General features: G+C 44.0%; 2 protein-coding genes across 9 annotated transcripts in view; both read right to left on the reverse strand.

The window, feature by feature from the left end:
• Window positions 1-6,546: 6,546 nt before the first annotated feature.
• LOC143172285 (zinc phosphodiesterase ELAC protein 1-like) lies at window positions 6,547-11,769 on the reverse strand. 6 transcript variants are annotated; one of them, XM_076361534.1, is made up of 5 exons: window positions 11,282-11,638; window positions 10,814-11,136; window positions 10,023-10,201; window positions 8,162-8,629; window positions 6,547-7,538 (listed from the first exon to the last, which is right to left on the reverse strand). In XM_076361534.1, the coding sequence occupies exons 3-5, from the start codon at window positions 10,177-10,179 to the stop codon at window positions 7,075-7,077; spliced, it is 1,089 nt and encodes a 362-aa protein (XP_076217649.1). In that variant the 5' UTR covers window positions 10,180-10,201; window positions 10,814-11,136; window positions 11,282-11,638; the 3' UTR covers window positions 6,547-7,074. The 6 variants fall into 6 exon arrangements, with proteins under 6 accessions (XP_076217649.1, XP_076217646.1, XP_076217645.1 ...); XM_076361531.1 differs by having other exon boundaries at window positions 11,075-11,136; window positions 11,277-11,638; XM_076361530.1 differs by having other exon boundaries at window positions 11,277-11,638.
• A 3,294-nt stretch (window positions 11,770-15,063) lies between these two features.
• The window catches only part of LOC143172284 (NAD-dependent malic enzyme, mitochondrial-like), a 33,797-nt gene continuing 21,548 nt past the window's right edge, over window positions 15,064-27,312 (reverse strand). For 2 of the 3 annotated variants that reach the window (XM_076361528.1, XM_076361529.1), the window contains exons 6-16: window positions 27,019-27,180; window positions 26,389-26,492; window positions 25,933-26,042; window positions 25,726-25,823; window positions 24,569-24,682; window positions 24,362-24,476; window positions 23,080-23,222; window positions 19,494-19,596; window positions 18,780-18,850; window positions 17,969-18,067; window positions 15,064-17,586 (exon numbers count right to left, since the gene is read on the reverse strand). In XM_076361528.1, the coding sequence (XP_076217643.1) occupies window positions 17,437-17,586; window positions 17,969-18,067; window positions 18,780-18,850; window positions 19,494-19,596; window positions 23,080-23,222; window positions 24,362-24,476; window positions 24,569-24,682; window positions 25,726-25,823; window positions 25,933-26,042; window positions 26,389-26,492; window positions 27,019-27,180 (1,269 nt within the window). In that variant the 3' untranslated portion in view covers window positions 15,064-17,436. The remainder of the gene's footprint in view (window positions 17,587-17,968; window positions 18,068-18,779; window positions 18,851-19,493; window positions 19,597-23,079; window positions 23,223-24,361; window positions 24,477-24,568; window positions 24,683-25,725; window positions 25,824-25,932; window positions 26,043-26,388; window positions 26,493-27,018; window positions 27,181-27,312) is intronic. The other variant, XR_012997312.1, reaches the window with a different exon arrangement.

The following is a 27,312-nucleotide window of genomic DNA, read 5'->3' on the forward strand; positions in this document are numbered from 1 at the left end:
CCGCCACCCCCGCGCCGCCACTGCGCCTGCGCGTCCGCCGCCCCGCGGTTGCCGAGCCGCCGGCAGCCGGAGAGCGGGGCGAGCGGGCGCGTTCGGGGGTTTATTTTTGTGGTTGGCGTCCGGCGGCGACGCGCCGGGCGGGGCAGGCGGCGCTCCTGGGACGGCAAGCGCGGCCCCGAAAAGGCACAGCTCCAAAAATGCAACCCCGACAAATGCACGGGTCCGCAAACGCAGCCCCTGCGAGTGCAAAAAACCCGAAAATGCAATCGCCGTAGATGCGCAGCCCCACAAATGCAACCCCCAGGAGCGTAAAAACCCCACAAATGCAACCCCCAGAAGTTGAAAGCCCTGCAAATGCAACCCCCACAAATGCACAGGGCCACAAGTGCAACCCCCACAAATGCACAGGGCCACAAGTGCAACCCCCATAAATGCAGAACCCCGCAACTGCAACCCCCATATAAACGTATGGCCCCGGAAATACAACCCCCGTAAGCGCAAAGCCCCGCAAGCGCAACCCCCACAGACGCACGGTGCCGCAAGTGCAACCCCTGCGAGTGCAAAACCCCGAAAACGCAACCCCAACAAATGCACAGCCCCGCAAATGCAAGGCCCACAAGCGCAAAGCCCCACAAACGCAACCCCCAGAAGCCGACAGCCCTGCAAATGCAACCCCAGCAAACGCACAGCCCCGCAAATGCAAAGCTCCACAAACGCGAGCCCCCTAAGCGCAAAGCCCCACAAACGCAACCCCCAGAAGCCGACAGCCCTGCAAATGCAACCCCAACAAATGCACAGCCCCGCAAATGCAAGGCCCACAAGCGCAAAGCCCCACAAATGCAACCCCCAGAAGCCGACAGCCCTGCAAATGCAACCCCAGCAAACGCGCAGCCCCGCAAATGCAACCTCCAAAAGCGCGAAGCCCCACAAAGCCAACCCCAACAAATGCACCGGGCCGCAAACGCAACCGCTTTTCCCGTTCCTCATCACCTCGTCCAGCAAAAGCACACTCTCCAGAGGAGTTCAGCTGAAAAGGGAAAGAGTCATTTTTTAAAAAACTAGAAGGTTACATCTTTCTACCTTTGTGGTGTCGGGCCACCGTTAGAATACAAAACGAAAAGGAAAAGGTGCGCAAAATACCATATCCACTGCAAAACGCAACATATTTTGGCTAAATAAGTGGGGTGTTTGGCAAGGTGCTGGTGTGCTGTCGCAGCTACTCTGATAAGAACTAAGAATGATGGAAATTTTAAAAAATCGTTATATTGCCATACCAGAATTTCCTGCTCACGCTGTTAAGTCATTTATAGTCACTTCCACATCCTTAAGAAGGTCTCAGTGATGAAAAGCAATGTAAAATGCTGCTATATTTGTCATCTTTTCCTGGGTAGGTGTAATTGAAGCCTCTTCACACCAGGGTTTGCTGAGTGCGTTGCAAATTATCTACTTCTAGAGTTTGTGAAGCGTTACGGACGGGAGATGAGAGCTCCGGTTCAACGGGGAGCGTGTCCCGTGCAGGACTCGTGGACCACAGCGCAGCAAATCCACGTGCTCACAGGCTGCCTACACCAGCCTCTGCGCTGGCAAGTTACACCAGCGCTTCCCCTCCCTCTCCAAGGTGTATCATTTAAAAAAAAAAAAAAATCATTAAATAATTTGCAATTCGTAAGCACGGTCTCTTCCCCCTTGCGCTTGCAGAACCAGCTGCAGCCCCTCATCCAGGGAGACGACTTAGAATCATAGAATCATAGAATCACTGAGGTTGGAAAAGACCTCTAAGATCATCGAGTCCAACCGTCGACCCAACACCACCACCCACTAAACCATGTCCCTAAGCGCCTCATCTACTCGTCTTTTAAAGACTTGCTCAAATACGTGGATGAAAGCTGCAAAATGTTAACGCTGAGCACCAAGCGGTATAATTTTCCAATTGCCCACTGGTTGTACAACGACAAATTATAAGTCTAAATATAATACATTAAATTTCCTTCCATCGGCAATAGCCCTGGTTTGCTTTCAAGGCGTACCACGAACCACATCCCATCGGGATGCCACCAACCGCCATTACTAACGCTGTGTTTTAAGCACCTTTTCAACGGGCAGCTGTCTTTATACACAAAACTTTGCTTTTAAGAGTGGAGACGAACGGGTGTTGGGAAATTCGGCGCAATCTTTCACCGTATTTCACAAGCAGGTGTGAACAAGCTGCAAATTCAAGGAGGAAATCCCCAGTGATGACACTGCAGCTGGGTTATGGGGTAGTGCGATTAATTCGCTTCTGTAGCACATATGAAATCTGAAAGGATCTGAATCGGGTATCTTAAAAGCACCGTACGCGTCGCAGTAACTCTCTGTCTTTATACATATGTCTACTTTGAGGTTCATAAAGCGGTCATTGCGACGTCCTGCTCAACCGGATGGTAAAACGTGGGATTTGGGGGTGCGCAAGCCGTTGAGCCGGTGCCACCATCGGTCTCCGGCGTCCCGAGCTCGGCACGGTGTCCACGAGCCTCCGTGCGCGGCGGCTGTTGGGGACACGCGGCGAATCCCACCGCAGCCGGCACCAGCACACGAGGAAAGGACTGACCTGGAGCTGTAAAGGGGCTGGGGTGACCACCAGGTAAGTGCTTCACCAGGGAAGACGCTGAGCTGCTGCTTCCTATTTATCCAAACCCAAACAGCTCCAGCAACAGTTAGTCCAGGGAATGACCTTCGTAGGCCGTTAAGGTGATTTTGAAAGGCTGCAGGGATACCGTGTCCAACAAAATGGTACTTTTTCCAACCACACCTAAACTCCTTTGAACTCAAACGTTTTTCAAATATCAAATGCTGGTACTAGCAGGATCAATTTACCATGTTGTGGTTTAGCATCTGTCCCCGCCCCCCTCCCCAAAATGTTACTTTGATCAAATTTCTGCAACTTGTTCTACCTCAAGATCCCAATCAATACGTTTTTATTATTAATAAAAAATGCATTAACTTGTTCTAGTGACTATGTGCCAAACCACCGATTTCAGTGAGACCCGGATGAGTCCTACCACCTCGCCAGAAATTAGATTTCTAGAATGAAGCCACCCGAGGTAAATAATTAATATCCTTTTCCTTATAAATGAACATAATTCAGTAAGAGCAAATTATTTTAAAAGTCTGTTTAAAAAAAATAAAAATGCTCCCAAATGAAGATCGTATTTCTTCTGCATTGACAGATGAAGAGTCCCACCGTGGGACTCAGGGAGCGGTTGATACCAGAGGCTGAACCACCTCTAGCATCAAGGATCCCTTTCCCAGCTGGATTCAGACTCGATCTAGAGCTCTTCATCCTCGACACAGACGGCACCACACTCGGAGCAGCTAACCAACCATTTTTGTGCTGCAGGTAACTTATTTCTCAACCTTTTTTGCAAGCTCATGCAGATCTCAGCAGAAGGAAGATTTGCCCTCGCTCCCTTTGATCAGCGCTCATCCATTCGGTTCGCAGCTACACGTAAAACGCAGGAACGTCTCTGCTGTTACAAAACTCTTCACGTTTTATTTCCTCCCTCCTCCTCCTCTTTCCCGTAACACAAAAAGCTTCTTTCGCAGTTTATCAAGTCCCTCCGCTAGTACCAGCTAAAAAAGGAACCAAACTTAGAGGAACTCTTCCAGGAAAGCAGAAGAATTTTTAAAATAAGTTATTCAAAGCTAAAAAAAAATCTTCATTTACATACCCAGAACTTGTTAAAACACCCTCCCGGTCCCTACGGGACCAGACCGGAGTCCTTTACCTGCTGTCAGACAAAATACTCTCAGGCAAATATATTTTAATGCAATGGAATTTTGTTCTCTGGTAATTAACAAACGGTTAATGGAAAGATAAACTCATTGAGAAAACAGACAATTTATGGTCCAAATTTTTCTGCCCTTACTGGCGCACATGTTCCCATTAATTTAATTCAAGTCTCACTAGCAGTCAGATTTATGAAGTAATTTAGTATCCAGACTTAAGAGGGAAGAGTGGACCATGGTAAGCAAAGACACATGGATCTGCTAAGAAAGAGACAACTATAACTTGATTACAAATACTAAAATATATTCAATTGAAAATACAGGAATTTCACATAACTCCAGCACGAAATGTACCCTCTTTCACCAACATACCAAAAAGAAAGTGTTTTAAAAAATGACAGCCATATAGTTAATCCAGCCTTCAACAGAGACCAGGCAACTTATAGCTTTTCTTCTCAGCTTAGATGAAACGAGCATTTCCTCCCTTGATTGTCCATGCGGAATAAATTGCCATAAAAAACGCACTAACACATCAACTCTGGGCAACAAAGTCCCCAGACCTAATACTTCAAGAGGACCTGGCCTGCTGCTTCAATTTGGTACGCTCTTCCCCTTGCTCTTCTTTAGCCATATTGACTGGTTCTTATTTAGGTCCCAAAACATATTTAGGATGTAGCTATGTGGTAGGACTGACCCAATCTATCAGCTCACTACTGCTAAAAAGGGGGGTCCCAAGCAGCTCCCCATTTCTGGCCACGCGCTTCTGCACCCTCCTTCGTTCAGCCCTTGTACGAGTCGTGCAGCAAGACAGCTCGCTGATCGACTCAGTAATCCAGCCGAAAATTAGCCCAGAGGCCGTTTTCTTGCAGGCTAGCAAGAACGAGTGGTTGTTTAGCCAGGCGAGCACCGGACCGGCACGCTGAGCTGGACCACGGGGGCACCGGGACCGCGGGGCACGGAGGAGCGAGGCTCCCTCCACGCTGGGAGCCTGCGCCGTCGATTCATCTCGCACATCTACCCACACCCTCCGTCATTTGAATGGGAACTGGAGATATTCCTGAATTCGCAGCAATTAACTAACCACACGAATGCAAAAATGTATTTACCGCTGGGATGGATAACCCAGTTCTGGAGCAGCGTGATCCAGCACTGCGGGGAGATGAGCTGCGGCGGTGGGTGCACACATTTTGGGTTGCATAGGCTTTTGGATTGTCCCTTGGTTTTATTTCCATCCTTTGATTTTGTCATTTGCAGGTGGCATCCAGTGAATTTCCACAAAGCCTTGAAGTTGTTCCCTAAACTTCGTATCACAACTGTAAATGGCTTGGAAATAGGAATTTTCGGTTGTTCCAGTGTGGAAGCAGACGTAGCAGAGGAGCTCAGGACAACGAAGAAAATTATTCTTTCACCGTATGAAACATAGACTTGCTGGAGTCTGCTCAGCTTTTGACTACATAAAGCAGAGCGTGGTAGCAAGATCTCTGCACCTGCCATTAATTTTTAACTTACAAAAGAAAAACAATTTATGGGGGGAAAGAACGTGCCACTGCACAATCTGTAGACTCTGCCCGCTTTACACCATTTCTAAGAGAGAAGTCATAGAGATCAGTGAGTTTCTGCTCCAGAAGTCACGTTCTTCAAGTTTGCAACTCTTCCCGGTTTTTTTTTTTTACAGAAATCAAAGACTTCCTCTACATTTGAAGCATATTTGAAGCACGAAATATTAATATTGGTGTAATTCAGTTCAGAGTTACCGTAACCGCAGGTAAGACAGAGTCTGTTTGAAGGGTGGGGATAAGACATCCAATTCAAGTCAATCCCTTTAGTCAAACACTAGGAGATCACGCTCCTTTTCTTTTTCTTCAAAGACCATTGCTTAAGTACAGCCAAGTACATTCTTAGCGAAGAAAACGTGGAGAGTATAGAAAAATTATCCGCAGGATTTAACTTCCTCATCTCCCCAGCTCGGTCTGGGTGAGGATTACCGCTGCACACAAACCACCCTCGAGCGGTGCACCATTTACAAGGGAGAGATCTTTAAAGTGGGAGTGTTTTCGGTTTTTGGAGCGTTGATATTCCACATTTGAAGCAGGGAGGGAAATTGTGTATTAAACCCGGTTCATTTTCCACCTGCATTACCATCAACTCAACAAAAGTAGGAGCACAAACGCTAGCAGCTGTACTTAAGCCTGTCAGAGTTTTCAGTGTTTATTAGAAAGCTATGGAGCGTTTCAGCTTGCAGGAATCCAGGCTAGGGGAAACAGTTAGGTTTTCCAAAAGCCCCGATTTTACTTTTGACCAGAAAACTGAGCTAAAATTTGGGAAACTCCCAACTTGTAGTTTGGTTTGAGGAGGGAAGGAAAGGAGGTAAAGTTGGCCTACATGTCCCTTAACTGAAAGAATGAAGTCATTGCAGAAACAGACTGAGCTACGCATCGGTGAAATTCCTCCCGTAGGGGTATTTCTACAAAGAGAAATATGCTTTTATCAGGATAACTTGTCTTTGAAAATGCACTTGGAGGAACACTTTAGGAAAGACTACTTGTCATCTGCCTACAGACTTCCAGAGCATACTTCCCAAACTTCACTGATGCAGGGAGTAAGTAGGCAAACTTAGGGCTCACACTTCAGAGCTTTAAATGAATCAAATTGTTAAGAGTGATTCACTTCTGACAGGAAGCCTAAACTGTATTTGTTTATGAGAAAGCTTCATATGCAAAGGGAGAACCATAAGAGCTCCTCAACTTGAGCGTAGCAACACCCCCAGTTACAAACACTTGGCAGAGTTATAAATACTTTATTAGTTTCAGTATAATAGTCCTCTTACACAGAAATCGGGTAACAAAATACTTACAAGTTACAAAATACTGTATACAAGTTTGAAGTAGATGTTATTCAAAAGCTTGTAACAGGCAAGTTATCTTCAATTCTGGCGCAGAACACAAGCCTTCCCGAGGGCTGTATTAAGCCAAACGATCCAGTGCTCTGCTCTAGGAATCCGTGGTCCAAGGAAAACCCCTGGGCTGTGAAGACTCGCACCAGCCTGCACATTGGGTTTCTGGGGAGGCTAGGTGTCCCAAACCATCGCTTACGAATTTATTCCAAGTTCCAGATGTTTGAGTATCCTTTTTTCTTGCTTTAGAAAAGCAATGCTAACTGTACCCGGTACTCTCTCCAGTTTGCAACGGTTCTCTGCGTGCCACGGGAAAGAACTAATTTGGATACCAGAAACCCCACCGTTATTTTTAAGTGCTATCCAACACCATCCTACTTCATGTCTTCATACAGAGCTTGCTAACGCTACTATTTTTATTTTTTCATTGGAATTTCTATTGTCATAAAATCCTCAGCTAGTGTAACTTCTTGACCATCTAACACTGACTCTGCCTGTCTCTTCAGTTCGGCGATGTCCGTGTCTCCCTCGCCTCTCTGAGCAGCTGGTTTATACCGCTGACTGAAGTGAGTCAAAACCAGTTTCTTCACTTTACACAATTTTGCAAATTCTGATGCCATTTTTGGAGTGCTGTGACCATGCTCCCTGGCCTTTTCCTCTTGGGTATCGTCCAACGTGGCTTCATGTATCAGTACATCTGCTTCACAGCAAAGCTTCGTGGCCGCATCTCCAACCACCCCTGAACAATCCCCCAAAATGCAAATCTTTCTTCCAGGAATAGGGTCTTCTAAGACGTCTGAAGGAGAAATCGTTACTCCGTTTTCTAGAACGATTGCTGTTCCATCCTTCAGTTTCCCATATAAAGGACCTGGTTGAACTCCTGGTAAATAAAGGCAAAAGAGTCCGTAAGTATTATGATGAGTGTCAGGTTTAAAAAAAAAAATTGCTTAAGAAGAGATACGCTATATATAGAGCTGTCTCACTGAAAAAATACAACCTCAATATAAATAGCAATTGATATTTCACATACTTCATACAAATAAAGAGCTTGTAACGTTAGCAGGAAGTGAGTTTGAAGAAAAGCTATATTCTTCATATTAAAGTCAATAAAGTTATGCAAATACACTGGCCATACATTTCCCTGAAAGCCACGTTGTGCTTTTTAAACTTTAACATCTGAACTTGTTTGCTCTTCCCAGTATGAGAATGGTCTGCAATATTCATCGGCCCTAGTGTTACTCACCAATTCAGACTGCTCCATTGGTATGAAGTATGAAAATGTCTTTAATAGAAAATGGAAAATTGAATTAAAACGGATTACAGAGAGATACAGCAGCTCTAATTTGCTAGAACCCCTAGAAAAGTGGTCATGAAAAGATTTCAGCTGCCTGTGAACCCGATTTTGTTACATTTGCTGAAAATCGGGAGTCACTACTCAGCTTGAACACATGCATTTAGGCATTTAAAAAATTAAAAAGAGGAAAAATAAGTCAAAGTAGTTACCAAGGTCTTTCAGTTTCTGTACATTGAGTTTACCGGTCCGGGGCTTCTCTTCCACCACAAAGCCAAAGGAAGGAATGCGGTGAAATAGGCGAAATGCTTTCAGAACTAGCTGCTCATCCTCAACCAGCAAGTAAGAGTTTTCTACTGGATCCAGCTGGAGTATTCTCCCTTGTGCTCCCTGGGGAGACACCTCATCTCCGTCCAAGCAAGAAAACTCTTTAAATTCTTCCGCGGGGCACTGGTCCCGTGTGGGTACCAGTTCATGAACAGTGTAGGGAAAGAGAAGTTGCGAGTGGGAAAGCTCCATGCTCCTCCGTATGAAATTTCGCAGTCCTAATGGCCCATAAATATCAACAGGTGGTTTGTTTGGGTCAGGGCTACTTTGGAGGCTAAGTGTACACAGCAGGCCAGGAAGTCCAAAAAAGTGGTCACCGTGAAGATGAGTTATGAAAATCTTGGTAACTCTGCCTATTGATTAGAACAACAGGAAAAGAAAAACAAACCAGAAAGAGACAGGAGAATAGATGAACACCGTAACAACTCAGAAATAATCACTTTTTGGCAAGAAGTAGGAAATAAGGAAGGAGGGAAATGAAAATAAAACCAGTGTTTAAGAAATAAATCCCAAACCACAAGGTATTTTTTTTCCACAGCAGCAATAAATTTCCACACAGGGTTTATTTTGGCTTGATTTGTCAAGAAAAGGCTGCCGAAGCAAAAGTTTTAGTTGCTTCTAAACAAGTGTGCTACCATCGACTGGTAACATCTGCCATATTAAAATGCAAAGAAGTGCTGGAAAGTGGTTGTGCTTTCATACATCACGTGGAAACTGTAGACTAATGAGAAACAAAGTGGAATTTCTGTTGTTCCTCGTTTTGAATCTAGCGCACGAAATGAACATAATTTAAAAAAAAAAAAAAAAAAAAGCACCCAGTTTGGATTTCAAAGTTTTTTTAAAAGGCAAGAACCCCACGGTTCCCGACTGATTTGTTTCTAACAGATGAAAAATTGCACTTAAAGATTTGGGCTTTGTTTCGCGCCTGAGTTTGTCTCACTCCAGCTCTCAGGCACCGGGCCCTGCTCCTGCTAGATTAAAAAAAGCCCAGAATTTTCTCTCACTACAGACACGTGTATTTTAATCATGCTGCCTCAGTCTCCTCTGCTAGCCGAGTTCCCGCTTCCTCGCGATAAGGCATCTGTTAGGACCGAGCAGTAGGAAGGACACAATCTCCTTGTTTTAAGAACAATTTAGCAAAAATCAGTAAATTTAGTAAAAATTAAGTCTATTCAATTGGTCATTAAATCCCCCGATAGCTTCAGACTTTGGGGGAGCAGGAGGTTGGTTTTCTGTTTATAATTGATAAACCCATCTTTATAACTTGAGTGTCTGAAGTCTGCTCTTGCCGCTGTAGACTGCAAAAGCACAGCTACTGAAGGCAAGTCTGGCTTCTACTTTATTTGCCAAAATGTAAAAGTTACCATGAATACACACAACTTTACTTGAAAACAAAAGCACAACATTTATAGACAGGAAGACTCACAGCAGGTATTGTCTAGAGCTGTCTTCAGTCAAATACAAACTGTGCCAGTTTAAAGCCGGTCTGTGGCCCCCGTTTGAAATTACAAAGCCCAAGAAATTAATTCAGGAGAGTTTGGTTCTCGAACGCAATTCTTTACCACAGGGCAATCAAGGATTACTGCACAGCAGGTTCAGCAACTGCCACCCATACGCAGCACCTTCAGACGCTCCTGCATGTTTAGCATGCATTCAAATACCATGAGCGCGAGGACAAAGTATTTTGTTTAGATCTCATGAAACCTTCCCCCTTCCCTCATCACAATACCTTTCAACAGCACAAACCTGCTTTGAGATGGCTCTTCATGAATTGTGTTTGAGTTCCCTCTCCGCAGTCGAAGAGCCAGCACTCTCCTTCCCTGCGAAGCACTAACGCCGATGCTCCTCTTGTTGGAGAGGGATATGCCGAGCCTGTGCCGAGGAAAGTTATATCCATCGACATTTTAAGTATGTCGGTATGCCACCTGAAAGAGAGATTTTGAGCTGCTGAACATATGTATTTATGCTGGGAAAGAAACTTTTCTGCTTTAAATGAAGGCATCCTATGTACTTTGGCATGAGGATCAAACTCCCCTTCCCTTAAAAAATAAAAATAAAACCTCCCTGGAGTAGGATATGACTTTCAGACAACACAGTATTTACAAGCAGCAGATTTCCTTTTTATGTCAATGGAAGGTTGCAAACACGCAGCCCAAACGTAAGACACGACCTTTGTTCACTACCTAAAGAAACAGCCCTAGCCAGTTGGAAATGCTCCAGTCTTTAAGCCCACTATTCTGCCTTCTTCTTTGCTTTATTTAAACTTTGGATTTTCCTGCCTGCGCTTTCCTCTAAAAGCCTTTTCAGAATGACTAACACCAAACAGCCACTGCTGACATTTAAATGCCGTTTCTGGACGTCAGGAGCGGACAGCCCAGCAAGGCAGAGGGGAAAGATTCGCTCCCCTCACAACAACTTCAGAGACCGCAAGAGGCAGGAGCGACCTGATTCACTTCGCCTTTGCGACGGGCGTCCTTGAGAGCGATCGATGGTTTACTTCTTATCAGTGCTAAGTGAAAAATTAAATACTACCAAACCTTTACGTAGCCTGAAGGCTGTGTGACAGATCACGGGACACCTACTGCAGCAGCAGGACCTATACAATCAGCTGCCACACCCCAGCTGTTTATGCATCCACGCTATATTGCCCAGCTGAGGAGCCCGGCCGGTCTGCAGGAGCAGGACAAGCTTTGGAAAGCTGCGTTAGGAGCAGAACTTCCACGTGCACGACTCCGGCGCCGTCCCGCCTTACGGGGTGTGCTTCCTCCAGCCTTAGTCTTCCCAGACTGAGTTCCTACCTCGTTGTCAGACGTATTTCCACCTCATTTCAAACTCCAGGCGCCTCAACGGCTTCAGATACCTTTCAAGCAAAACAATCACCATTTCTCAGGTTTAGTTGCTTTTAGAGGAGCTGCCACAGCTTTCCAAAGGAAAGCAGTCCTCCTCCCTGGTGTGCTAGCAGGGTCCTCCCAAGCACACCGAGGGGCAACATGTAATTACCTGACCTTGGGGGGCAGGATAAACGTCCATCACACCCCCGAAAGGCAGAAAAACCCGTTTTGCTTCCTTTTCCTCAGTGTAAAAGCAGATTAACAGTTTCTCAGCTGAACCGGCCTCGGGCCTTACGCCGCGAATTTGTGTCCGTGGGCTGGGACGCGGGACCAGCCCTACCGCCGAGACCTGCCGAGGTCTAACCTCTCCTGAAACACCTCACGACTGCCCGACCACCCGCACTCACGGCCGCGCCGGGCCTCGCCCTGCCGCCGCCTCCACCCCCCCGCCCCGGGCCGCGGCCCTCCGCCGCTCCCCCAGGGCGCTCGCGGGGAACGGCCCGTGGCGGGAGAGGGGCTGGCGGGAAGGACGAGGCCGCGACGCCGCGGCGAGCGAACGCGGTTCCGGGGACGGCAGGGTTTAGTCAAGAAAACGCCTAACGCGCAGGCCCGCCGGCTCCCCGGCCCGCCTGCCTGCCTACCTCCCCCGGGCGGCGGCAGGCGGAGCCCGCGCTGCGCGGCCCGCCCCGGCCCCGCCGCCTCCGCGCCCTCCCAGGCAGCGCTGCAGGCCGGGAAGGGCGGGCGGGGCCCCGCTCTGGCGGGAGAGGCCGCCGGCCCCCTCTCAGAGTCGGGTTGAAATAGGGCCGCAGCTCCTCCTGCCCCCCTCTTGAAGGGGTCCTTTGTAAAGCGCTGTCAAACAGCCGGGAGTCTCCGAAAACCAGTTTTGAGATCACATTGTAACTGCTTTACCTACAGCCCAAGCACCGGTTGTGTCGGCTGATCATTTGCAAGGGAGAAAAGGAAAAAAAAAAAAGCATCGGTGATTTAGGCAATCGCGTCCCAATGCGGTATAGGTCAAGCATTATTTTGTCAGAATAAAACAAAATCAAATGCAATTTAGGCAAAGGGAATGCATTTTACTAAGAAAATAGAAGACCAGAACACACATTTCAAGAGAGTTACAACATTATAATGGAGAAAAAAAAAACCCAATTGGTTCACATTTAAATACAATTTTAGTTTCAGCTGAGCAACGACCCTCCCGGGTAAAGCCAAGCCCGGACAGCTAGGCAGGAACTGTTCTCACAAGCACTCCAGTAGACCTCGGTTTATTTGCGTAAGGTAGATATGTTTAAGATAGAAATAAATGTAAATTATTTTGACATTTTATTTCTTGACAAACTGGCCATCTTACTATGTGTAGTCCTAAAAATATTTTTATTTTCATTAGAAAGGAACTACTTAAAGGACGGATAAGTCAAAGTCAAAGGTACTCGGAGAGTTCAGTTCAATCCAGCGCCCCCTTTGCGTACGGGGAATATAAACGCACACCACGGGGTTCCTGCACCGCAAGCAAAACGTCTGATGCGAGAGCGCTTTTTACACGAGCTGTAGCCGTGGTCCACCGTGCCACCGGATTCCCCACGTACCATCTAGCTGTTCGCACACGTTCCTCCGGAGAAGGCACGAGTAAGCTGCATCCTCACCGCGTGCTGCCATTCGGGAAGCGAGGGCAGGAAGCAGAGGTCTAAAGCGTGCTGAATTTTCCTCGCGGTTCACCAAGAACATCTGCAGGCTTTCCGACACCATGGTAATGTGTATTTCGGGAGTAGGTAGGTAGGTCAAGGTAGATCCCTACAGAATTAGATGCCCCTTCACCAGCGGCAGCTGAATAACATTGCTCAAATTCAGCTGTCAAGTGGGTGCAATTAGAGCTTTGCTCTAGATTTTCTCCTTGCTCCAGTATTCAATGTAACACCAGTCCCTGCCTATTACGTACGGCTGTTATGAAATGGGACAGCAATACGCATCATCTTAAAAAGAGTCCAAAAACGACAGTGGTTTTCTTAAACTTAGGAATAGCACTTATAGCTGAGACAGAACAGGAGTCCAAACTGTACTGTTCTTACAGTCCAATCTGACAATCTCGTAGATGCCTTTATCTGAATGACAGAGGTGCTTAAATCTGCACCTTTGAAGTCAAGAAGACCCAGCGCAAATGAAAGACGACAACTTGGATTTACTTAGGCCCAGAGTCAGCTGAACTAAAATTCACAGTTGTAGCTGTACAACAGAGATCCCCACTCTCCCACAGGAGTAGTCACTAAATAGGGCCGCTAAATGACACACCTTTTAGTTTTTCATTATCTTCACAGTTACCACCAGAGGAATGTGACAAAGGGTTACTTTACCCGCTCCTGCAAAACAGCATGCTGGAAAAAAAAAAACCAAACAGTAGAAAGACACACACCTACCACAGGAAACTTGTTAAACACTGATCTGGCGTGTGAAGTGTCGCTTTGTTTTACACTTGGAAGACAAACACAACATCATGAAACATCACTGTTCACAAACGTAACCAAGAACTTACGCGAGGAGCCACATTTGGGTTTTAAAATCTGTCAGACACATTATTTTATTAGTCTTCCTCTACACGTCAATTGTTGGCATGCGGGCATACGCTTCAGGAACACACAAACCTTCGTAACATCTTTGAACACGATCACACATATTTCATAACAAAAGGCTGCGCTCCCTTAGCTACCTTTCTTCTCCTCCCCTAGACATTTCTGTATATTGCTGCCAAGAGGCTCAGTCCGGCTCCTGTCGATTTTAAGGAAGCAAGTCTTGGACCAGCCCTGGAAAAGACCGAGCTACTGACCTTAGTGGGAGTCTCTGATCCTCTCGGAAGTGTTCTGTACATCCAGAATAGTATCCTCACAGAAGAGACATGAAAGACAGACTTCTATACCATTCAGAGGGCAAAAGTCACCAGGCTGTGTGAAGAGCTAGAACACTAGTCATCCTTTAGGTGACAGTATAAGCTTAACTTACGCTATGTAGCATTACAAAACGCATCTTCTGCACACTGCATAAGAGAATTTTCTGTATAGATACAGATCGGTAAATGCTTTTGAATAAGCCAGCAAATAGAAAAAAATCAGGTTAAGTAGAATACGAAAAAGGATACTGTGGTTCCTCACTAAGCGGCAAGATTAGCAGTTGTAATTAATTCAAAGATTAATTAGATCTGAAGAATACACAAACCCAAAGATAAATCTATATATTTTATAAAACAAAAAAATCTGAAAAAGATGAAAGGGAGAGTGAAATGCACTTAAAACTTTGTGAGCTGACATGTTACCTGTTGCTAACCGAAAACAATGGCTATACATTAAAGGTAAAATTCCACCGTGTCTATATTGCAAGCTATAGATGATCCACAGAACCTGATTAAACAACGTCCACGGGTGCGTATGCATAGATGAAATCTAACCGGTACCACTTAGCTGCCGGAACTGGGACAGGTTAGAGAGACACAGTCAGGCCTTCTCTACTCTAGAGCTCCGACACATCTCCAGCCCCATCAGGGCAGGGCTGCATTGTAACTGGAGCCTCTGAGTCGGTTAAAGACTGGTTTTTTCCTCACCTGTGCAGTGGGATTTCAAAAAAAATCATGCAGGAACATCTGTACTTGGGAAAATCCCACTGCTGGCCAGTTCTGAACAATGCCTCTTGGCATTTGCTTAAAGACAGCAGGGAGCCCGTGCCAGGAAGGGAAAGGACTGCACTTCACGAAACGGGCATCTTCCCTCGGCTTGACAGCAACCGCTGTGAATTTCCTGCACGGTAGCTCTCTTTGGGAACCGAAACCACTCTTGCCCAAAGCAAGACTCCCGCTGCGCGCAGGTAATGCTATTTTCCCAAGCGCCAGGTTTTCCTGAGTACTATCAATGCCCACTGATTATGAACCATAACCGCACTTCTTGCCTGAAAAAAAAAATAATCAGACTGAATACATGGATGCAGATCTTTATTTTGTAAGACAGAGTTATGATTACGGACCGACTGCCCTGCCTCTGTGATCGTTCTCAGCCGGGACACAAGATCAGTGCATGGGATATTTTTGTAACTCGTCTGCCTAATTAGTATGTTGGCAGAAGTGAGGAAGTGTGCGTTCCCAATATACTTGAATCTAATGATGCAGAACTCTGCTGACACACTGCAACAGGCTTCAGCTAGAGTTGAATTTTCAGAAGGTAAAAATAATTTGTACACTAAATAAATAATTTTTCAGTAAGATCACAAATTTAAATACAATAAAAACCAGGCATAGCAAAAATAGATGAAAAAAAAGCATTCTCTGTAAAAACATCATATGTGTGTGTTGGTCTTTTTTGTACATACACTTACATATACAAATTGCAAACCACGTACGTTGCCCAACTTGGCAATGTAGCATTTCGAGCCCCACCAGACAGCACTTTACCGCAGTTTGAATACGCATTTTTTCCCCACATCACTATTTTCTGTGTTTATATAATCAGTCTTCTTTCCTCACTTAGGTAAAGCCTTCCCAAAGTTTACTGTTCTTTTTATCTAATACATGAACGTAATCTTACAATCAGGTACTAGGTAGCAAGCGACAGAGACCATGTCCAGGGGGGTACAGAGATTATTTTCCCTGTTCTATTTTGGACCTATTCTGTGGAGACTGCATTTTCCAATATAAATGAGGATATGAGAGAGGTGCTTGCCATGGGTAAATCCTAAGCAAGCTTTACTTCATCTCTTTGGGTTCCGGCTTCAAGTTTGGCAATATAGCCCTTTTACATCTATCTATTTGTTTATTTTTGTCCTTTTTTGCCTTGATGCGGCAAACTATGGAACAGCATGTTATCTTTATTTCTGTTCCTGACATACCATTGTTCTTGTTCCGGAGACCAGATTTAGAGAAGTCGCAGACTGTAACTATCGCCGTGTGTCCTTGCCTGCTAATAAAAAGTAATGGAGGGCACTCAAACCTGCTATGAACAAAATGAAAAGGAATGCACATTGTGGTATCTGTATCAAATGTGCAGTACCACTCATCACAAGGAAAAATTCAACTCGCAATTTTTGTTTTTACACAAAAAACCTGACAAATTAAACCTGTAAACGGAGTGAAGAAGACGAAGTGATCAACTTAGAGCTTCAGAGCATTAGATCTTTTGAGTCCTGTATTCAAACTGAACTGAATATACTGGACTGAGACCACAAGAAACATTCAGTCAAACTTCTGTAAATGTGCGTGTCGATAGCTGCCTGTAACGCTTTCTGTTGCAGCTTCACCAGCTGCGGGTGGGGGCTTTGTTCGAAGTGGCAAGTGAGTCCACTCAGGAGTTTTTCAGTCAGCGATGTCATGAAAACATCACACACAAGTCTTTTTGTGAGAACAAGGGTATGCAAGGGAGACAACAATTTAGCTTAGAAGAAACAGAACCTTGAAAAAATTAACAAATGAAACAAAAAATCCTTTGGTACATCACCTTGGAGTCCACTGCAGAAAATCTCCTTGTAAAATCTCTAAAAGATTTCCATAAATTACTTCAGATCCTGCCTTTATGTGGTAAGACTTATTACGCAACAGCATAGCTTTGTTTTTAAAAGCTGTTAAGTCATTAATATTATTTTCTGGCTTTCCAAGGATAATTTTAACTAGTTCACATTTTTCCTGATAATGGATTTCACACAACGATGAAAACACGAAATACAAACATCGCTGCAGCTTCCACATGTGCACACCATGCTGCTCCTCAAAGCACTCTGTTTCAGAGAAACAGAGCAGCCAATGCCACAAGGAAGTCTGGACGTGGGCGTCTTTAAACGTCAGCCAAAACAGAAAGCCCATTAGACTGTTAAATTTGTCTTAAGCTGTCCTTTTTTTTTTTTTTTTTGGACAAATGCTCTCTGGTGATGTCATAGATAATGCAGTGTGACAACACTCGGACAATTAGAAGACTGATTATTAAAAGCAGAAATAAATCATCCTGGAAATCAGCAGTGATGAGAGAGCTATAGTTCGTCAAACGCACTCAGCTAAAACATCATTAATGGAATTCTTTAGTGTGGTGCGGGTTGTAAGCTAGAAATGCAATGTCATTATTTAAATTAATTTTGGAGAGCTCTCTCATTCCTGTGACGGATGCCATCATCCATACAGTTTATCAGGTACTTGGGAGAGTGGGGAGAAATCTACATCAAGTGAAAAACAGGGTAGAAGGGAAAAAAAGACAACAAAATGAGCGAAAATAAATTACAGGACTCAAAGATCATGATTTAAATTGGTCTGAAAAAGGGATCCCTGCAGAGTAGAAGATACTGCCTGAGGAGTGCGATCTTCTGATACATTAGTGAACCTTAGATTCAGGCCAGTCATACACATCTGGCATGAAGGATTCGTATTCGTAGGTCCAAACCTTTGATCGAATGTAACGGTTCTTGTCAGCAGGTTCAGGGTAATGGAAAGCCATGTTGTTTGCGTACAAAAATTCCATAACCTGAAAAGTTATGGAAAAACCATGCAGTTTGTGCCTTTTACGACATTCACATAACATCCACGCTTCCGCTGCAATATGTTTAGGGCTCACAAACTGGATAAAGACAAACACCAAAGTCTTTTTACAATTCCTGAATGCCTTACCAGGGATCTGAAATCTTAATTTCGGGAATCAAAGGACCATAATTTTGGCCCATCATCGCTGCCAAACTGAAGCATCCAGCAAACCCAAGATTTTTATAAGTGGCTCTTATTAAAGGCACAAAGAACTGGGTATCTTCTGCCCAAGCACCTAGTGTTCAAGGGTCATACTGTGCAATTCAGCAAGTTAATGCACACATAAAACACTTTTAGTACAGTCCGCTTTTATGCTTCATACTCACCTTGACAGCAATATAAATAGAAACTTCCCTGATATTAGACAGTGGAGGATAAAGTCTTCCTTGTGCAAGTTCTTCATCGGTCAACTGTTCTGTCAATGCCTGAGTTAGAAAAACAAACAAGTTCTATTTACTGCACCCCAAATGGGATCAATAACACGTTAAAAACACTTGGGAGAAACAAGTTGCCGTGTTCTTACTACTAGAGTGCTCCCAAAGCACTAGAATAAGGCAGTCAAAATCTCAAAATTCCTAAAGATCAACCCTGCCATCTGTGCCCATATCAGCAAATTCTGCTTGTAAGCATTTAGCAAAGTAAGATCCTGGTTTTTTTGGAGGCTGAACTACCCATAACCATGGAAGCTGTAAGAACACAACATGCCTGCAGAACTGTTTGGCCAGTTGATGCGCTGGCTACTCAATGTGGTAGGTGCTCCTGCTCCAGAGTGGAAAGGCAGGAGAGGATGGGAGCCTGGGGGCCACGTGCATCCCTGACCACACCGCCAGCTCTGGAACCCAGAGCGGGGCAGGAGGAGGAGGCAGGCCTCCTGCCAGACCTACGAGGCTGGGAGGCAATTTACACATGGACAGATTTCTTATTTGGGTGTTTGGATGAAAAAATTAAAGTTGCAATGGAAGCTGATATTTTTCACAATTTTGTTTGATCAAAATCCATTTTTTTCCCGTTGGGGAGGGATAAAACCAACAGAAATCAAACAGGAAACCATAGAGTTTCAGCAAGATTTGAGAAATTGCCCATCACGTCATCCACCATCATGTCAGAAGCCACAGCCTACTCTGCTTCCACACTTACCTTAGCAGCCTCTAGGAAAACCTTATCACTAATATGTCGAACACTGCTGAGGATCACAGCGAGAGCCACGCCTACAATAAAATTATTGCCAATTAGGGCCACATCATTTTAAAATATGCAGCCTGCTGCCGAGAAGCTGCGAGTCATCTAGAATGTTATTTTTAAAAATCTTCCCATAGCTTTCTACACACATTTGCAAAACTATTACCATGTGTGCTAGTCATTTACCATAATAGGTGGCTTTTGACAAGGGGTTAGAGCTGACAAGGGGTTAGAGCTTAGCAGCTCAGGGAGAAAAGGGAGAGAAGGGGAAAGGCAGAGAAATATCCCTAGTGCTTCTTTTGTACCCTCACTTGTGCAGGCATAACTTCAAGAGGAGCGTATTGACACTTATTTTCTCCTTCCCCCCCCAAAACAAGCAGAAGAACCCATAATGCAGCAGCTTTCAAAGCCTTTAGTAAGACCCTTTTGTTTTAGAAATACCCAGTTGGGTGAGCTCACTGTGTGCATGTCGCATACGTAGCTGCACATGCCTAACATCCATCCTTAACTGATTTTCTTTCGTTCATTCTTCTGACTGAGTTCTCAGCTTTAAATGCTGGTAACACTTCTTCACGCTGCTTCACTAACTGTGCCTAGTGTAGCAAGGGAACCCAAGAAGAGCTGCTAATAGCCTAGTCTTCAAGATTAAAAGACGACAATTTTATTTATTACCTGGAAAAATATAAGCGTTGTTTCCTTGGCCTGGTTTGAAGGTTCTTCCATCTTTCAGAGTCACCAGCTCGAAGGGACTGCCACTGGCAAACAAGCAACGGCCCTGTTAAACAGAGGAATAATCACAGTCAGGCAGCTTCTGAAGAGCCAACAGTATGGAGCAATACAGTCATTATGAAATACAGGGACACCAGAGTCCTACAGCTCCCAGCCAGCTCTAGGACTGGGTCAGGAAGGTACTCGAGCACACAGCCAAATGCAAAAAGGCAAACGGCCCTACTGAATGCAACTGGATTCAAGCACATTACTTAAATCCCTTGCTGACTCAGTTTCTACAATCCCAGAATGACAACAACCAAACCCACCCTTTCCAGTCAGGCCTGGAAGAGATACAAGCATCAGTAAGCATCTGCATGTTTCTGCAGCTGCAGAACATGCGATGTTTCTGCAGCAAACATCTGGAAAGCAAGAGGCAAGCACACACATTGAATTGTGCAACCTTCTAAGGAATGGAAGCAATCTATTTGTTTTATCATTCATTGTTCTTTAAGACAGCAATGACTTAGAGGAACTACTCACACACAAAATAAAGTACTTGTGTGTTAACCATTATTATAACCATAACCATCTATCAGGAACCATGGCCACAAGCCAGGACCCACCGCAGTAGGGACTGTACAAAGACAGCTGAATAATGGCCACTTCCAAAAGGAGACTGAAATAGAAGTACGGTAACAAAAGGTCACTTGTTTACTGATGGGTGGGAGGGTGAAGGGAGGGACTGCTGTATCATACTTTTATTGCTGAGAGCTCTGAGAAGAGCGAATAGTGCAGTTTGCTTATCCTTCCTTTGAAAAGGATTTTAATCAGCATGAAGTATTAAAACAAATCCAGAGTTTGGAGCGTGAAATATACCCTCCAGATAAATGACCCTTTCCTCAAGCAGTAAAACCCCTGTAAGCAAAAAAATCTTGACTTTCTTTTGAGTAACAGGTTTAATAACGTTACTTTAAAATATTTAAGGCTCCCCAGGACTACTACCTTTGAGAACAAATTACCAAAGAAGCTAAAGACTCGGGAACTATGTTTGAATGTTAGGGCACACCCATGACCATAGCCTTTTTGTGTAGGGAGCAAAACATATGGATGTATTTGAGGACAGGACCAAAAGACAACGAAAATGAAAATTAAAACACAACAAAAGCCCACACAATACACAGTGGCAGAGGGCACTGTGTCAGGCTTTTTGCAGGTGCCATCTAGTGGAAAAAGAATAAGGAATAGAAGGTTAGTGATGATACCTTCGCTTCCTTACTGACTTCCTAGTTTAGCCTAAGATTTCATACCAGCCAGGATTGGGCTATTCCTGAGGCCAGGAGACACATGGGGCTGACAGCTCTGATCCCTAATGGCCTGACAAACTTTGTTAGTTAAACAACGAAGTAAGTAACGTCAGAGAGGATTTTGTAGGTAATTACTGTATCTTGAAGGGAAAATATCATACATTTTCAAGGGCAAACTATAGGTAAATTGAGTACATTTCAGAGAACTAAAGAGCATGATGAAAACAAACATTAGACATGGAGAAAGGTCTAAAGAGCCAGAAACATTACAAAATTTATTAATAAGGACTGGAACAAAATTACACCCGTTCATTTACTGACAAGTAATATTTAATGGTCCAAATAAGCCATCTATAAATCATAACTTATGGAAAATCATGAATAAAAGGACATATGGATCCAATACAGGAAAAAAGCCAAAGATCCTCTCTCCATTTGGCACAAACTTTTTAAATAGCACTATGCTCACACAGCTACTTCAGTGAAGACATGTTACCACAGCTGAATCTAACCAGCACTGTCTTGCTTCTGCATCTGATAGCGACAACTACCCTGAGGTCCAACTCCTTGGGACTCAACACACAGCCATGGGGAAAAAAAATGAGCCTCTTCCCTTAAAACATGTATTGCTCTGCTGATATTCTATAAAAAGTACAAGCAAAAATTAGGCTGATTCTCCCTCTAATAGTGCTGCTGGCCTCCTTCAGCCATCAGAGATGCCAGTAGTTTTTACATTTATTTATGACAGCTAAAGGCTTGGCTGTATAACTAACTCTTGTTTACTTTCTATCCAAGATACTGGAATTTAATTTTATGTACTGAAACACTGCCCAACTCACTATTCTGGCTAATGCAATATATCTGAGAGATATTAAACCATCCTCATTTAAAAGTGTTCTCATTTACTATTAAAAGCTAAGGTCTAGATCTTGTCCAGAGGCTGTTGTTCCTGCCTAGGGCTCACTCTGGATCTGCAAATCTCTGTAGCAGGAGTTCCCTCCGAGCTGACAGGCCCAGTAACATGGAAGAGAATCTGGGTGCCAACTGGAGACGACAGAGTTCTACCCTTCCCGGTGTAAAGCTAACGCTGCTGAGGTTGTAATGCTGGAAACTCAGCCACGCTAACAGTGGAAGGAAGGAGTTCATAGTTCTGCATCAAGAAACAAGGAAAGATCTCCACCCACTCATTTTCACATATGAGTCACTTGATTTGGGACTGTATTTAAAAAAAAGAAAAAAAAAGAAAAAAGAGAAAAAAGAAGTCTCTTCATGAGCCCCACCCCTGAAGTCTGCAGGTGGGCCCTGTGCACAGGGGAGAGATGACAGTGAGCTGGAGTCTACAACATAGAGGAGAGGCATTACCAGCCAGTTCAAAGAGTTAAAGCTAGTGCTCTGTCTGCCTGATGCTCCCTCGCCCCCACCTCCTTCCCCTCAGGCTCTCAAAGATGATTAGTTTTATATAAAAAGTGGTGCAGAAGGGTAAAAGACTTGCTTCATTAAAGGCAAAACCAAGGTCTGGATGTGCTGGTGATAGTGTTATTAAAAAACCCACCCCAAAACCCCAACTTCCAAGCCCCCCCAAGCACCCCACAGTGTAATGGCTTTGAGGTGAGAGTGCTGGACGAGGTGTGTTTGTTCTTGGTTCACTCGTTTCAACGTTTGGTGGTGCCAGCGTATGACAGACAGACGTCGCGAGGGGCGAACACAAGGACAGAGGGCCACCACAGACTCCTGCACTGGAAGCACAGGTCTTCACAGGTCACTGTTAACGATACGAGTTCTGACCTGCAGTCACTAGGAAGTGACTGACTGCAAAGCAGAATTCCTGGATTGATGCGAGGACATTACCTGCTTTAAGGCCTTTACTCACAACGTGGCAGCCGCTACCTTTTACTAGTATCTATTACAATGTTAACATAAGATGTTTCTTTAAAAACCAAAATAATTAAAAAGCGTGGTGGGAAACAGTTAATTGATCAAAGCTATGAAACAGTACCTAGTGGTCATTCTTTTAAAAAGTAGTAAGATTTAGGCTATTTTAAGCTTTGCACAATGTCATCATTTAAAAATCAAGACTTCTTTTCAAATCACCCCCATTTACTTTTGCCAGAAGACAGGAAAGATCTGCATTATGTCAGTAAGTCCAGGTAATAATAAAATAATTTGAGTTCTTGCATTCTTACACTCAGTAAACAGTTCTATCACTAAGTGCCAATAGATCAACATTTCTAAACATTACATACCTCTGTCAATGTATATGCTTCCTCTGCTGTGCATTCAGCTTTCACTGTAGGGTTACTTAGTGCAAATATTATGGGTCGCTCATTGATAGAGGCCATTGCTTTGATCACATCCTGAGAGAAGAGACGTCCAGCTCCTGCAACTCCTGAAGTAAATGGAAACACGTAAAAATAGAATCAATACTTGACTGCCTCAGGGCAGATGACAGCGACTGTAGATTTAGTTCATGTCACCCCTGAAATCTCCCACTCAGAGCAAAGCATTCCAGGCTTTTCTAGCAGCAGGAGATGGAAACCAGGCACTGTTCCGTTAGTGGCTGCTTAAAATTCTCATTTTCACAGGAACATCTAATTAATGTGTTCCAAAAGCCTATTTTACATGATTTTTTGTATTGAACGCTTATCACTGCCCTGGATAAGCAAGTGGGAACTCCAGGTTCTTCACAGATGATTCATCCTAGCTGGGTGTTAACTGTGCCATGCACATTTCCCCGATACTGGTATCTCTGACCACACCCAAACACATAGGTACAAATACATAAAAATGATGTACATTTGTACACCGGCTACAAACTCCAGGGTAGCTACTCAGCCAAAAAACTTTTCTTTTCCAAATAAATCACGTGCAAAGGAAATTGCAGAGTTGTACCAGGAAATATCTGTAATCCCATCCGACCTCTGCAGACAGCCACAGTTATAAATCAATACCTACATACGTCAGTGACCTAACTGGTATTGGTGATCTGCAGTATGAAACAGCTCCTTCAAGCCATACTGCTGGCAGATTCTGGCCAGAGAAGCTGACTGGGGGAAGGAAGATCAGAAAAAAAGAAAATTACTCAAGTTAGGGAACTCCTGTAAAGCAGAAAATGCGGTGTTTGTGACTGCTCTCTCCCTTGCTGCTTGTGTAGGGCATGTGTCTGGGAAAAAGGTTATATTTTTGTCTTCCTGACTCTTAGTGCCCTTCATTACAGTTTCAGTTCATTGTGGCCATGTGGTTCCTGAGAACACACTCAGTTTTCTAAGAAAGGTCCAACACCAGCTGGACCAAGGACTAGAGGACGCAGTTAACAAGGAACACCACAGCTGCAATGTAGGATGCACTGAGAGCTAACCTGCAGCTTAGTATATTTTCAAGCAAGAAAACTGACCTCACATTTTCATCTTATTTACACCAGCAGAAATGCAGCTCACTGTCACCAACCTCCTTGGAGCCCCGTTAGCAAATTAAATGCAGCAAATAACCAAATGATGGAAACACAGAAACAAAAATAACCTTACTTACCAATGATAGCTGAAGGCCGAAGTACATTCACTGCCTCTCCAAATGTCTTTGGTATCTGCTCTGGAGCCTGATGTGTAAATGGTTCTTGATTGGAATCTACCTTTTGTTCTCGCCCCTATAGATAAAAAGTTGATTCTTTTTGTGAGAAGGACACGGAAAGCACTGGCTGTCTGCATTGTGGTATTTCAAGGCATGGTGCACCCCTACCTGAACCAGTAAACCATATTTGTCAAACATCCATATTCTCCTGTAGGCTTCCTCAGCAGAAACACCGCTTTCCATCATAGCCATAACAATGAGGTTTGCAATTCCCAGGGCGGCCTTGTGGATAAAAGGACTTTGATTTTTAACAAGTCACAAGAGAGGTCTGTCATCACAAACACCACGCTGTTCAAGATCCCCACAAAAATCATTTAGTAAGTCACCTCTGAAACACAAGCAATGTTTGCCTAGATGGGGGCAGACTCCTGGGATCAACAGCATCATGTCTTCAGGCAAAACAAAGAGGCAGCTCTTCTGGATACTGTGCCCCCATGTCTGTACCAGTTCAGCAGCCACAATAAAGCAGCCCAACCAGACAATAAGTTAGTGCTGCAGCCCTCCTGTCAAGAAACCACGGCGCAGCGTTTTGTGCCCAACTGCTTTCGGAACCCCTCTCTGCTCCCGCTGCCTGTGATAAAGCCCTTGCAGACAGAGGGCAGAAAGTGAATGCTGGAAGGGCTTCCCCCCACATCCCTTCTCTTGGCTCGCTCTACATGCTGCTAAGTCTGGCAGGAGAAATGAGGTAGAGGGAAGTGCAGAGCAGGGCTCGGTGCTCAGGCATCAACACAACACCGGCCAATTATGGTGGTCTGGACCTTCCCCAGCTGGAGAAATTTTCAGCTAATTAAGTTATTTTGTCAGCACCATAGAAGCAATTTTGCTGATACACCAAGAAGCATGGTGCTGGTCCTGACGCTGCTGCCCCAGTAACTAACTAGCGTCTGCTGCAAACAGCCACTGATTTAACTTGCTAAGAAACCCACTGTGTACTTCTCTCCAATGCTATAAAAATAAACAAGATGTTCTTATGCCCTTTCTTACTAAATCATAAGTTTATGGTAAATTCCCCTTCAACTACACCCAAGTCCCTGATGCTTTTTTCAAGTCCATGTAAGAAAGTGAAAAACTTGAGTCCTTGCAAATGTCAAACACCTTTCAAATAATTTTTAAGCAAGTAGTCCCTCCTGTTAATGTATTTCAGCAGGCCTTATATAAAGAATTCTGCAATGGAATTCAGAGAATGTAAATCTCCACAAGTCCCACAGAACCAGAAAATGCACAGTTAAATCTCTTGTTGCTCTAGAGCCCTTAAGAGAACTCACCTCTCCTGCTCCAAGGAACAGCACTTTCTGCTCTGCAAGTGGTTTACCAGTGGCTTTCTGTGCTGCCAGCAGTCCTGCCAAGGCCACTGAAGCTGTCCCTGTAAAAGCAGTACAAATCTAAGGAGAGCTGAACAGATCTACATGGCAGATTATGGCTTTAAGCAAGGTTTTTGCATATACATTAAGGAACATAAACAAAGGGTATACCTTGAATATCGTCATTGAAGGTACAATATTTCTCTCTGTATTTTCTTAAAAACCGAAAAGCATTATGGTTTCCAAAGTCTTCAAATTGGATAAGGGTGTTCTGGCCATACCTACAGAACACAGCAAATACTCTTATCACTAGACACATAAAGAAATAAAATCCTTTTAAAACAAATCCTGCATGTAATCAATTATCTTTGGAAAGAAGATGTCCTCAGGCCTTTCACTGCTTAAAACAGTTCCATCTCCGTTCTGTGCACATTTAACAGATAACTACAAGCAACATGTTCCAGGTCACAGAGAAAAATCACTACTGAGCCAGAAATACAGCCATGTCTCTTGACTTCTAGTCCTATCCTGATTCCTTAAATGACTGTTTCAAAGACAGTGTGTTACGGGGGGGTTTTTTGCCAGCAGTTTTGGCCATAATTCCATGCAGAATATTCAGTGTCATACCTGTCTGTAATGGCTTCCATAAATTCATCAATTAGGTCATCATAGACCTGCGAGCGATCCCTTTTTTGGTATAGGCCCATATAAAATGGATCTTTTAAGAGTGTCTGAAAAAGAATAAATCAATGACAGCAGCAGGATGAATCATTTCTTCAAGATACACTTTCCAGAGTTCACAGTAACACATTTCACCAAAGATACTGCATTTATATAGCCACTGTAACTGCCTCCAGTCTATATCAATGTTCAGTAATTTCAGCTGGCACTTGAGGTTGGTGATGGCTGCTTTTAAAATGGAACAAATCAATACTGTGAACAATAAACTGCTTTAATAAATCTGATTCACATTTCCAGCTTCTTAAAGTCAGGTCAACCTGACTGTCTATTTTACAGTGTTCCAGCATTCGAATTACTTCCAAATGCACCATTTCACTGATAAATTAACTGGCGTTTTTCAATCACTGATATTTAAGTGTATAGTGAATTCCAAATTATTTCGCCTTACATAAAATACTTGGTTTTATCTTAAATAAAAGTGCTCAAATAAAAATCTTCTCTTCTAGTACTAAGTACTCTTAAATGAATACTTTTCATAAGGATAACTTATGGCAGGCAAAGTTCAGTCAAACTCACTGTATTATCAGTTCCAACGTCGATGCACACAGGCAAGCATTTATCTGGATGTATTCCTGCACAGGCTGTATACAGACACAGTTTTCCTACAGGAATTCCCATCCCATACACACCTAGGTCTCCAAGACCCAATATTCTTTCTCCATCAGTGACGACAACAGCCTGAAAACAAAAGCAGGTGAAATTATATATAATCACTGAAATTTATAAAGTTTAGAGCAATACCAGTTGTGTTTTTCTCCAGGCAAAAATTCAGGTATGTTTGCACAGTCAAAGAATAGATTAGAAGGAATA

Source organism: Aptenodytes patagonicus, chromosome W, assembly GCF_965638725.1.
Source record: "Aptenodytes patagonicus chromosome W, bAptPat1.pri.cur, whole genome shotgun sequence".
NCBI classification, from domain to species: Eukaryota; Metazoa; Chordata; class Aves; order Sphenisciformes; family Spheniscidae; genus Aptenodytes; species Aptenodytes patagonicus.